Source organism: Macadamia integrifolia, chromosome 6 (genome assembly GCF_013358625.1).
Source record: "Macadamia integrifolia cultivar HAES 741 chromosome 6, SCU_Mint_v3, whole genome shotgun sequence".
NCBI classification, from domain to species: Eukaryota; Viridiplantae; Streptophyta; class Magnoliopsida; order Proteales; family Proteaceae; genus Macadamia; species Macadamia integrifolia.
Genome location: NC_056562.1, coordinates 6,931,164 through 6,943,273, shown reverse-complemented (window position 1 = coordinate 6,943,273; position 12,110 = coordinate 6,931,164). Strand labels below are relative to the sequence as shown.

The following is a 12,110-nucleotide window of genomic DNA, read 5'->3' as shown; positions in this document are numbered from 1 at the left end:
AAAACAAATGGAAAAGAAATAGTAGAGGTACAAGAAACAGAGGAACCGTTAGCCACATGTACCTTATCTCGACTGAAACAAGGAATATAAGTATGGAAGACCTCAAAGCTACTTGTCATGTGATTGGTAGCACCTGAATCAAGTAACCATAAGGGAGAAGAGAGGAAGAAACAAGGAAACTACCTGTTTGAGCAAAGCTGGACACAGGAGCAGCAGGAGTGCATGTGTCATTAGTTGCTTGAGGGCAGCTATTTGATCCAAAGAGAACAGCGCAGTAGGAAGGGCACTATCAACAGACTCGGACAGATGGGCCAAGGGGCCTTATTTTCTAGGTTTTCTATTACACCCACCCTTGGGACGACCATGGAGCTTCCAACACGTTTCCCTGGTATGGTGAGAATGACCACAATAATCACACTGAACAGTTTCTTGAGGGGTAGAACCATTGGTCGAGATTTAAGTAGTTGAAGTAGCCAATAGTGCAAACCAACCAAGAACTATGGAGGGTAGCATAATAGAGCGATGATGATCCTCAAACAGAACCAAGTTATATGCCTGGAGAAGAGTCGGAAAAGTCTCATGACCCACGATCTATACCCTGATTTGATCATATTTAGGATTAAGACTTGTCAGAAATTCATATACCCATTCCATATCATGCTCCTTCTGAAGTATACCAACATCAGTAGGACAAGACATAGGGATTGGGGCGATAGAAATCCAGTTGTTATAGGTTGCATAAAGTGGAATAATTAGCAGAGAGAGACAACCTTTTTTGAGTGGTGGAAAGAACAGTACAACAAATCATATAGACTTGAGCAAAGTTTCCTCCCTGAGAGAATAGGTTTGTCTAACTGGATCTGAGAGATCCTTAGTAGAGTTGAACAAGACAAAGCTCAGGCTAACAGTAGGCTCCATAGAATTGATTAGAAAGGACATAACAATGGCATCATTGGCTAACTAGGTATTAGCAGTTGTAGGATCAACTGGTTGAGGAGCCTCTCTAGTGAGAAGACCAGAGAAGTTGTTCCAACGAATAGTTTGGAGGCAGGCATGACCAAGTGAGGTAGTTTTAACCATTAAGCTTGATGGGTCCAGGATGAAGAGTGGATTGATTACTTGAATGATAACCATCAGAGGTCTTAAAGGAGGCAACATCCATGGCATCATTACTTACTATAGTCATAGCTTAGAGAGAGGGACACGTGGAGAAAGATGCACGATAGCAACACAAGTGGCTGTGACACTTGCAGAGAGGCATGGTAACCAGAACGCTTGCAACAAAGAGTGATCAACAGGGTTGTGCAGGCAAGTGCAAGGGGGCCGTAACGGCAACAAGCACAGGTGGCAATAGGCATAGGCAGTACAAACGCAGGTAGCGATAAGGCACAAGCAATAGTAGGCAGTGGCAAGGAGAGAAAGGGCGACTACAAGTCGCGAGCAGATGCAAGCGATAACGAGGCACGTGGAGGCGCAGGCAATGGCAAGGTGAAAAGGAGGTGCAACATCACGGCGGTGGTAAAAGTAAGCACTGTGAGTTAGGGTTAATTGTGCATGGAACGGGGTTTAGGCTACTATGCTAGACTAAGAGGTGAGGCACCCTCAAGGGCGGAGAAAAAAAAACCAAAAAAGAAGAAAAAAGATTTTAGGGTTTTTGGCTATGATTCCAAAAGTTGAAAATCTGAGATTAGAGAATGATTCGACTTGTTAGTAATGAAAGAGGTCTTTCTTATTTATAAAATGATTATAAAAACAACATCCAAAACCTTATCCCAACTTAATAGGGTCGGCTACATGGGGATACAAAGCAAAGACGAGCACGAAGATCCATGCAAAAAGATAGACGGGCTATGGCTAATTATAACAAGTGACGGTTGTCAACCTGACGCACCACTACAAATCAGCGTCAGGCTTATAAAATAGACTATAATAAGATACTGATTGTCTACCTGATGTATCATATAAATCGGTCAAGCCAAAGCATCTTACATGCATTACGTCCACCACTAAGACAATCCATCACCCAGCCTACTTTTATGAAAGGAAGAATGAAATAACAAATTCTTGATAGACCCGCTAAGCATGAAGGAAAATGTCAATATACATTGAATCCAAATTTATTAAGAGAGTTTTGAGATCCTCCATGCTACAAAACTCAAGAGGAAGTTTCTCTAGATTTGTTCTATGCTCAAACATTTCCATTAGAGCTTGAAAAACATAGATAGATAGTAGAGAGGTAGGTTTGAGGATACGGATGATCAACAAGATCTTGCCTCCTACATAGGCTTAGCCCAATGAGAAGGTCATAGTATTCGACGGGCCACCAGGGTGTGGCCATGTAATGTATTGTGGCAAACCTACACCCACAATTTATTATATATATATATATATATATTTCTGGTGGGTGATAAAATAGGTTTATGTTCTCAACAAAAATGGTATTGAGGGGCAGTCCTCGACCAGAACCAAAGTAAGTTGGCAAACATTGAAAAGAAAATAAAAATAAAAAGAAACAGCCAATAACTCCAATATAATTTACACCAATTGATATACAATTTCACCTTAAAAAAAAAAAAAGCATACTGGTTAGAGCAAATTAAAGGCGAGAAATCCCCATAAAATTCAAGTACTTTCTCTTCTTTTTGATTACAGACAACCTGCAATTGCCTTAAAGACAATGAATTAAAATTTTAAAAGAGAGCACTTTGAGGGATGGATTGTCTTGGTGGTGGGTGTAATGCATGTAGGATGCTTTGTCTTGACCCATCTATATGGTATGTCAGGTAGACAGCCAGTATCTTATGGCTGATTTGTAGTGATGCATGAGGCTGATAGCCGGCACTTATTATAATTAGCTATAATCCGTCAATCTTTTTGCATGGATCTTCGAATTCATCCTTGGTTGGTATCTCCATGTAGCCGACCCCATTAAGTTGGGATAAGGTTTTAAATGTTGTTGTTGTTGTTGTAGAGCACTTTGGGCTCTTACAATAAATCAAACAAGGAAAGTAGGATGACGCTGACTAAGCATCCATATCTACAAGACTTACTACAGTAAATAGAACTTAACGGAGGTAACGGTCATCTCAACACATACCTTGTGAATATTTGTTATCTATTTAATCATTGTGAGATCAAACAAACAGTAGAGAAGAAAATCATTACCTGAAAGTCTTTTGAATAATTTCCGAGTAGTATACTGCTTGGAGATTGCAAATACTTGACAAATCATAGACATAACAATGGAACTTCATTGCACAGAGTAAAAAAGCTTGATAAACATTCAATCTGACAACAGCTGCAGAATTAATATTTGAGTCATAGAAGATGGGATGACATTTAGGTCGCATATAAGCACAGAGCTTTGCCTTCAAATGCCGGCCTGGTTTAACTTGCCAGTAGACAGTAAGAGTTGAGCCCAAATGGATATTCAAATACCTGGTCAATAATTATGTTCAAGATCAAGTCTTCTGAGTAATTTCATTTAACATGTAAAAAATAAAAAGATTATTTTAAGTGAACTGAGGAAAATGGCAACAGTTAAACTAAGATAACTTCTGAAATATAAAAAAAAAATAAAAAATAAGGATGCACAAATGACCTGGGTTGGGTGAAGCACACCCAAGTCTGGAAAGTGACTATGGAACTAAAAAGTGTAGGCTGGAAATTCAGGGATCAAGACAAACAAGGTCTAAGTGAAAGCAAGCCAAAATTTACTTGTAGCAAAAGCCTCAAGCCCTAGCAGATTTGTGTATTGGGCGCCATAAGGGGCCTTATTCAACCTCTGGTCTTCTAGAAGCAGAACTAGCACTGCTCATGTGGCTGGGGCTAGAATGCCAATTAGCCTGCTTAATTCTTAATCTACATCATTTTTTTGACTATCCCTAAGGTGTATTCAACCATTAACACGGGAATGAAAGAAACTAAAGTCGCTGTAAGTAAATAGAACCTTGTGTAGTCTGCCTGGATTTCCAATGTGCGACAGTTAATAAGCAAACCACTCCAAGGAAGAAATGATATACCATCTTCACCGATATACACCTTTTTTGATGAAAACCTTGAAATATGATCAGCATCAAAATTCATACAGAATTTCTTTTCATTCATGGAGCAGTTGTACTCACAAAATCCTCGTTTCAACCTGGAAAAGAAGCCAGTCGCTTTCTTCTTTGAGGTTGATATGAAAAAGAAGTCATCAATAAACCTGAGAAGCAAATGCTTGGGGTATTGTGAAATGATGCCACCTTGAACACTACTACTCCCATTCTCAGCATTGTACTCTACTGGCAGATTGTCATTGGCATACAAAATACAAGGGTCGCGAATTTTATTGAGAAATGGAAATAAAACATTCCTCTCCATATGGCCGTAATAATACGAGCAAAGAAGAGAAGACAAAATGCTTCCCTGAGGTATACCAATTTCTTGCAAGTAGAATTTCTGACCAATTTGCAGCACATTGCTCTTCACATGCTCTTCAAGATTATGACAAAGCTCCTCCTTTCTTATATTTCTGCTACTGACCTGACACACATAAAACATAGGAAAATGTTCAACTGCCTTATAACACCCAAAAACCTAGGTTTTTTCTTTTTTTGGTAACAAATTATAAACAGATTTATACTTACCACTGGAAGGAGATATAGCCACCAAACTACAGATTAGTGTAATTTATTAGACCCCAATGATGCAGATAAAACACACAAGAGGAATTATTTTAGTGACAAACCCTGGGAATAAAATATGGGTAGCAGGTAGGAATACAGTATTTAAATATTTACTTTATTAATTAGTCTAGTTAGAGTCCTATATCTTTATTTTTAATTTAAACAAATATAAGGGGCTATGCCCTACCCATTAATTTTGATGAATTAATGAAAGGCTCTGTTTTGGTCTGTGGACTCAGGATTTCATCTCTGGGATATAGGTGTATTGAATCTGTGGATTCAAAAGTGTTTAGCTGCTGCCGAATTAGTAGCAATACTGGAGGATTCCAGGATGGGGTATTGGTGGGATCCAAGCCCTACACGTGAGGTGGATTCCTGATCATATCTTCCTTTATATTTCTGTTGACAAGTCAGAATTTCTATATGTTTATCTCCAGCAATTTCTTATTCTTTTAGAATATTTCTGACTCAAGTACAAGAATATCACTTATTCTGTTTCAGCATTAGTTCTTAATCAAATCCTAGTACTACTTGTTAATCGATTGCATTAACAATAGTAGAATCAGATTCTGTTTTCAAATCAGATTTCCAACCGAACTTCAGGCTTCCTAATTGGATTCTACTTATTCAATTCTAGATTTTCTAACTCTGATTTCTGATTCTAATTTTCAGGATTCAAATTCTTGTTTGATTATCTGCTTAACCTTCTAATTGAATCCTGTTTTGAAACCTAAATGTTGTAATTTTGGGTGTAACAGGAAATAAGAGTACTTTTGGTATTATGTGTATCCTCGAATATTCCAGCATTACGGTTGATTTATTATTCATCCAATCACCTTTTGCATCGATTCGTTTGTTTTATGATTTATTTCTCTTGATTTCATATTTTCCTGTCCTTTTTCTAGGGTGTCCCCTATAAGCTATGCGCCGTGTTGACGCCCGAATAAGGTGATAAGTAGACAAGGGCAAGTGAGAGGCATTATTTCAGCCCAGAAGCGTAGGATTAGATTAGCTTCCTGGAACATTGGATCCTTAACTGGTAAGAGCCTGGAGTTGGTGGAATTTATGAGGAGATGAAGGATAAATATCGCATGTATCCAAGAAACAAGATGGAAGGGTAACAAACCTAAGGTGTTGGATGACTTCAAGGTGTGGTATTCGGGAGACCAATGCAACAGAAGCCGAGTGGGTATAATAGTAAACAAGGATCTAAAGAATGATGTAATAGAGGTCAAAAGGGTGGGAGACAAGATTATGTCCATCAAACTGGTGTTGTATAAATAGGTGTCAATATAGTTTGCACATATGCGCCCCCAAGTAGGATTGGATGAAAGCTGTAAGCATCAATTTTGGGAACACATGGATGAGTTAGTGCAGGGTTTTGGCTGAGATGAATCAATTATTACTGGAGGTGACCTGAATGGGCATGTTGGGAGTGATTGCAGGTTGGGGAGAATAATGAGGGGACCTCAATCTTAGACTTTGTGGTGGCGTATCATTTTTCCATTGTGAACAAATTCTTTGAGAAAAGAGAGGAGCACTTGATTACATATAAAAGTGGGAATTATGCCAGCCAAATAGACTTCTTCCTAGCCAAAAGGGAACTCAAGATGGTGTGTAAGGACTGTAAGGTTATTCCTAGGGAGAGCCTAACCACCCATGATAGACTGGTGGTCCTAAATATGCGCTTCAGTACATAGGAGGGCAGGAAGAGAGAACCGATGTACCCTAAGATAAAGTGGTGGCGATTAAAAGGGGAGTACCTAAAGACAAGTGAATGATAATGAGGTCAAAACATAGAAAGTGGGACTTTGTGAAAGACACCAATATGATGTAGAACGAGATGATGTCTTACATTAAAAGGGTTTCCAAAGATGTGCTAGGGAAAGCGAAGGGAAGTCTTCAGGACCCTAGGGAGACTTAGTGGGTGGGATGATGGGGTACAAGTAGCTACTAAGACCAATAAAGACTGTTTTAAGACATGACAAAGGACTAAGGAAACAGAGGGTAAAAAGAGAAATTATGATGCCAAAAAATGAAGTAAGAAGACAATGGGGATGGCAATGGAGAAGAAATATAAGGATCTCTATATCAGCCATAACACAAAAGAGGGGGAAAAGACTATTTCTAAGATAGCTAAGATGAGAGACAAAATGACTAAATATTTCAACTAGTGAGGTGTATCAAAGGTGAGGATGGAAGAGTGTTGGTAAGGGATGAGGACAATGTGAAGAGATGGGATGAATATACCTATGACCTACTAAATGGAGATAGTTCAAGTAGAAATGAGTTAGACAATTACAATATTCCACAAGATACCTCACAACATAGATATGTACGAAAAGTTTTTTCTTTTATAAATTTATTACCAGAAAGGAAAGAATATACAAGGGGAGAGAGAGGGGGTGGGCCAATTGGGGCCAGGCCTACAGGGAGGCACGGAAAACAAAAGGGGCCAAAGGCACACCTAAAGGGTGAAACAACACATCAAGGGCATGGGGATACCAAAGTAAGGAGGAGTCCCTAAGAGACAACTATAAGCATGTTCCTTGGGGAGTCAATAACCAGACATTGACAAAGACAACTGAGCTTGGAGTTGACATCGAAGTAGATGGCTTTCCAAATCTTGTGGAAGAAGTTAAAGAATCTTTAAAAAAGATGAAATCAGGCAAGACATCAGGTCTAGATGAGATTCCAATTGAAGTGTGAAAGACCATAGGAGTTTGTGGGGAATATTGCTTAACCAATCTGTCTAATAAGATTATGGAGACAAGAAAGATGCTAGATGAAAGGAGAAGAAGCATTGTAATCCCGATCTGCAAAAGTAAAGGTGATATCCGGTGCTGCAACAACTATAGAAGCATGAATCTAATGAGTCATACTATTAAAACCTTGGAAGAAGGTTATTGAAATCTGTCTAAGAAGAGAGACTCATATCTCATTGAACCAATTTGGCCTTATGTCAGGTAGATCAACGGCAGAAGATATCTATTTATTGAAGAGGCTCATAGAAAAATATATAGATGGCAAAAAAGATCTCCATATAGTCTTTATTGACCTAGAAAAAGCCTATGACAAAGTCCCTAGAGACTTAATATGGAAATTCTAATGACGAGACGGGTGTCGAGTAAATATGTGGATGTAATTAAAGATATGTATGTGGGCATAGTGACTAGTGTGAGATCTATGAGAAGCTAAGGCAAGGAACTCCCAATTACAATTGGATTACATTAGGAATTAGCCCCATGCCCGTATCTTTTTACGCTAATCATGGATGAGCTAACTAAGAGCATTCAAGATGCGGTTCTGTGGTATATGCTCTTTGCCAATGATAATCGTTTTCATGGATGAGATCAACCTTAGAAGCAAGAGGCTTTAAGATTAGTAGGACAAAGACGGAGTATATGAGGTGTAATTTACTATGATAAATAATGATGTGGTGAAAATTAAGGAAAGAGAGATACCGCAAAGTGATGGTTTTAGATAGTTGGGATCAATTATAAATAAAAAAGGTTATATAGAGGACAATGTTTCACAGAATTAAAGTGAGATGGATAAAGGGGAGGTGCGACGAAAGTATTGTGTGACAGGCGTATCCTTTTAATGCTTAGAGGAAAGTTCTATAGGACTGTTCATAGTTGTCACGACGTCAAATCAATCCAAGGCAGTGGAGGGGTGGCTAATCGATTTGGCGATGAATCGCCTATAATGGCGTTGCCATGGCGGTCAAATCGCCCATGTGCCATTTTTTATTTTCCTTATTTTCTAAAGTTATTTAGTATGCTACTTTTTTATTTCCTCTATTCTCTAAAGTTATTTAGCATGCTATAAGCCTACAATATATAACCTATAACATATAAAACCAACATTAAGCAACATCAAATCATCAAAAATCAATATAGCCCTATCAAAATCACCCTGCATTTTACAAAAAATCAACCACCTAGTGAATCAGGCGTGACCTGGTGTCCATGGTGGTGCCATGGTAATGCCTATCAGCCAATGGCGACCGCCATTTGTGAGTCACATAAATCGTAGCACTGCCATGGACTTCTTTTTCTGCCAGAAAGCCAAATTGCTGCCTTGGCGATGCCATGACAACTATAGGACTGTTATAGTCGACTATGATGTATGGGATGGAACATTGGGCTGTTAAGAAGTGTCATATTGCGAAGCTATGTGTAGCAAAGATGAGGATGTTAATATTGATGTGCGGAAAAACTAAGAAGGATAAAGTACGGAATGAAAATATTAGAGATGAATAGTGAGTTGCATCAATCAACGATAAGCTTCGAGAAAGTAGTTTGAGATGATATGGTCATGTTCAACAGAGGCCTTGGGACGCTCCAGTAAGGAGGAGTGACATGATTCTGATTGAGGGAGCTAAAAGAGCTATTGGCAGGCCTAAAATGACTATAAGAGAAGTTGTGATGAATGTCATGCATAGTTTAGGTCTTGTACCAAGTATGACCTTGGATAGAGCCTATTAGAGGGCAAGGATCCATGTAGTTGACCCCATTTAGCTAAGATTCTCCTGGCTTGTAGGGCTGTCCTCTTACCTCTTACTTTAATCTTTCATTTTTTTTTTCATCTTGCATTCTTCATTTATTTATCTTTTTCTTTTTTTCACCCTCCTTTTCTGTTTAAACCGCAGTTTTTACATACTTTGTTAGGTATGGATCCACGTAACCAACCCCATTAAGTTGGGATAAGGTTGAGTTTGTTGTTGTTTGCTGATGTTGCCCTTGGTGATTGCTGTTTATATGTGCCTCAAATTCTCACGTATACTAGCATTTTTTCTTCACGTTGCTCCCTGTGATCCGAGATGTCTGACGTCAGTGATGCAACGATAGGAAGTGGAGGAGTGGGTCGTTCATCTCACAATGATTATTCTTCATTCCCTATTTTCTCTATCAAGTTGGATGGAGGCAACTATTTGATGTGGTCAAGGACAGTTTTAAACTCGATCTATTGTTAAAGAAACTTCAGCAACTCATCAATTGAGGATGAACTTTATCCAACATACCTCCTTAACGAGTCCTCCCCCTTGAACTTTCCTCTCCACCACCTTTGATGCCGGAATCTCTTCCTCTCCTGCAACCTCCCTCCTAGCCCCCATTGTTCCCTCTCCTCCTCCTGGTATTCGTTCTTTCGCCTCTATGGTCACCTCCCCCTCCCCCTCCGATAACCCCCAATCCTCCACTCCTCCCTCATCTGGCCATACCCTATTTTTTCACCCTCCGGCCATTCATGATTCTGCCCTGGTAGGCCTTTGCCCTTGGACTTCTAGATGCAGAAATGATCAAGTGGAAGAACTGTATTATTGGTTCATTCCTTGGTAGCAAGCCTCCTTTACCACTGGTCAAAGCTGCTCTGATAAAGCAATGGAAACCGATTTGCTCCATTGCTATTTACATGCTCGACAATGGCACCTTCGTGGTTAACTACGACGATGAGTCCGACAAGGCGTTTGTTCCTGATGGTGGTCCTAGTATGTCGGAAGGAAACCAATGTTTGTCAGACAATGGGAACCTCAATCCTCTTTCGCAAAACTGAACCTACCACCATTCCAGTATGGGTCTCATTCCCTCATCTTCCCCTCCACTATTGGTGTGCAACCGGCCTATGCATCATCGGATCTCTGATTGGCAAGCTGCTATACTCTGATAGACAAACAAAAAACATGGACAGACTATCCTATACAAGAATTTGTATCGAAGTGAAAGCTAGTTCCGATCTCCCCTCAGTAGTTACAGTCATGGATGGCGAAGGATTTTCCTTCACCAAAAAGGTTTCTTATGAATGGATTCCCCCAACTTGCTCTTCATGCCATTGCTTCGGACACAAAACTGCTAACTGCTTGCAAAACGCTGCTGATCCGAACTACCTTTGCAGCCAAAATTACGCAGCGACCACCACATCATCTAATGAGCCCTCGCAGCAAGTTCCTCTCATAAATCAGCCCACAAGCAGTAGCAGAACCAGAAAAAGGAGAAATCACAACCAACCGTTGTCGAAAATTACAATCCACTCTTCGTTGAAAATTTCCTTGCCAACAGACCTCCAGGCTTTGACCACCGGTCCTTTGATGATGCCCTTACCTATTGGATCCAACCCTTTCTCGATTCTTCAGACATTGGATCCTACCACGGCCTCTGGGCAGTCGTTTTCTCACTTGGGTTCTCTGCCTCCTGAAGTCCTGATCGAACGGCCAAGCCCCTCTGAAAACCTTACCATCATCCCCAAAACTGTCCTTCCCCCCATCTTGCCTCTCCCCAACTCTCTGCCCTCTGCTGATCCTTCCTCCTCGGTGGAACCTTCTAACGCTTTCTCTCGTCCTTCACTAATTCCAATGACTATACCCTCTTAGTCCAACCTTGAACCAGACTTTATCCCCCTAAACCAATTCATTCCAGTCAGCATGTTAAACCAATTTTCCAAATACCCTTCGGACCACCACCTCTACCCCGGTAACCTATACAACCCGACCCACCCCCTCAACCAACCCACCACCACTCATCCTATATCCGAACTGACCACCCTATCTGACCCTAACCCTCTACCCGACCCTATCACCAGGCCTTACCATCCTATTGCCCAACCCGATCCATCCACACAACTTAACCCGCACCTAGACCAAGCTAACCTTCCTCCTTCACCCGAGTCCTCTACTGTCCGTTGCCATAGTGTTCTTCTTTCCTTATTCTCAGGTACTTCTTCGAATGCAGCTGATGGTGCTCAAACCACTTCTTCGGTTACCAGAATGTCCTCTCTTGACCCGCCTGCAGCTGAGCTACCGACGATGACCTTCCTGGCCAATATCGACGTGCCTCGGAAGATAGCTCTGCCGGAAGTGACCCTCCTGGTCAATACCCCTGTTATTCCGGCAACTCTCCCTGATCACCTTGACACTACATCTGCACCTTGTCTGGCCTTGGAAGGCCTCACAGATCTTCTTCTGGCCTTGGAAGGCTCCACAGATACTCCTCAGGCCTTAATGGGTCAAATTGATCCTCGTCTGGCCTCTGTAGGCCCCATCTTCCCCTCCGCCGGTTCTCCAGCTCCCTCAGACCCCCGTTCAACTTCAACTCAGCTCATGGGGGTGATCGGCCCTCTTAGTTTGAGTAACCAGCCTGACAGCTCTACCACCGTCTAGTTGTTCAGGATAATTCCCTAGCGAATGGTGACATTAACTTAGAAGCTTGTCGATGAACTCAAGACTCACGCCCTCCGAACCTAATCCCACCCCATCATTGGCTCGTCTACCGCGACTTCAACTCCTGTTGGTAACTTGAGCATAGCTGGAATGACCATTCGGGGTATCCTATTGCACCCTGCCCTGGATGAGACCCCTGCCTCTTATAACCATCCCTGCTCTACCACCAAATCCCCCTCCCCTTCCCAGGAAGCCAAAACACAAGAACCCATCCAGTATCATCAGAG

The 12,110-nt window shown here is 41.1% G+C and overlaps 1 protein-coding gene across 7 annotated transcripts in view; it reads right to left on the bottom strand.

Annotated features, from left to right (window-relative positions):
• Nucleotides 1-12,110, bottom strand: part of LOC122082854 (telomerase reverse transcriptase) — a 127,922-nt gene that overhangs the window by 5,753 nt on the left and 110,059 nt on the right. For all 7 annotated transcript variants that reach the window (XR_006141419.1, XR_006141418.1, XR_006141420.1 and 4 more), the window contains 2 exons: nucleotides 3,950-4,524; nucleotides 3,166-3,438 (listed from right to left, as the gene is read on the bottom strand). Coding sequence is in view for 4 of the 7 variants with exons in the window: in XM_042650649.1 (XP_042506583.1) it covers nucleotides 3,166-3,438; nucleotides 3,950-4,524 (848 nt within the window). In the remaining 3 variants the exon portion in view is untranslated. The remainder of the gene's footprint in view (nucleotides 1-3,165; nucleotides 3,439-3,949; nucleotides 4,525-12,110) is intronic.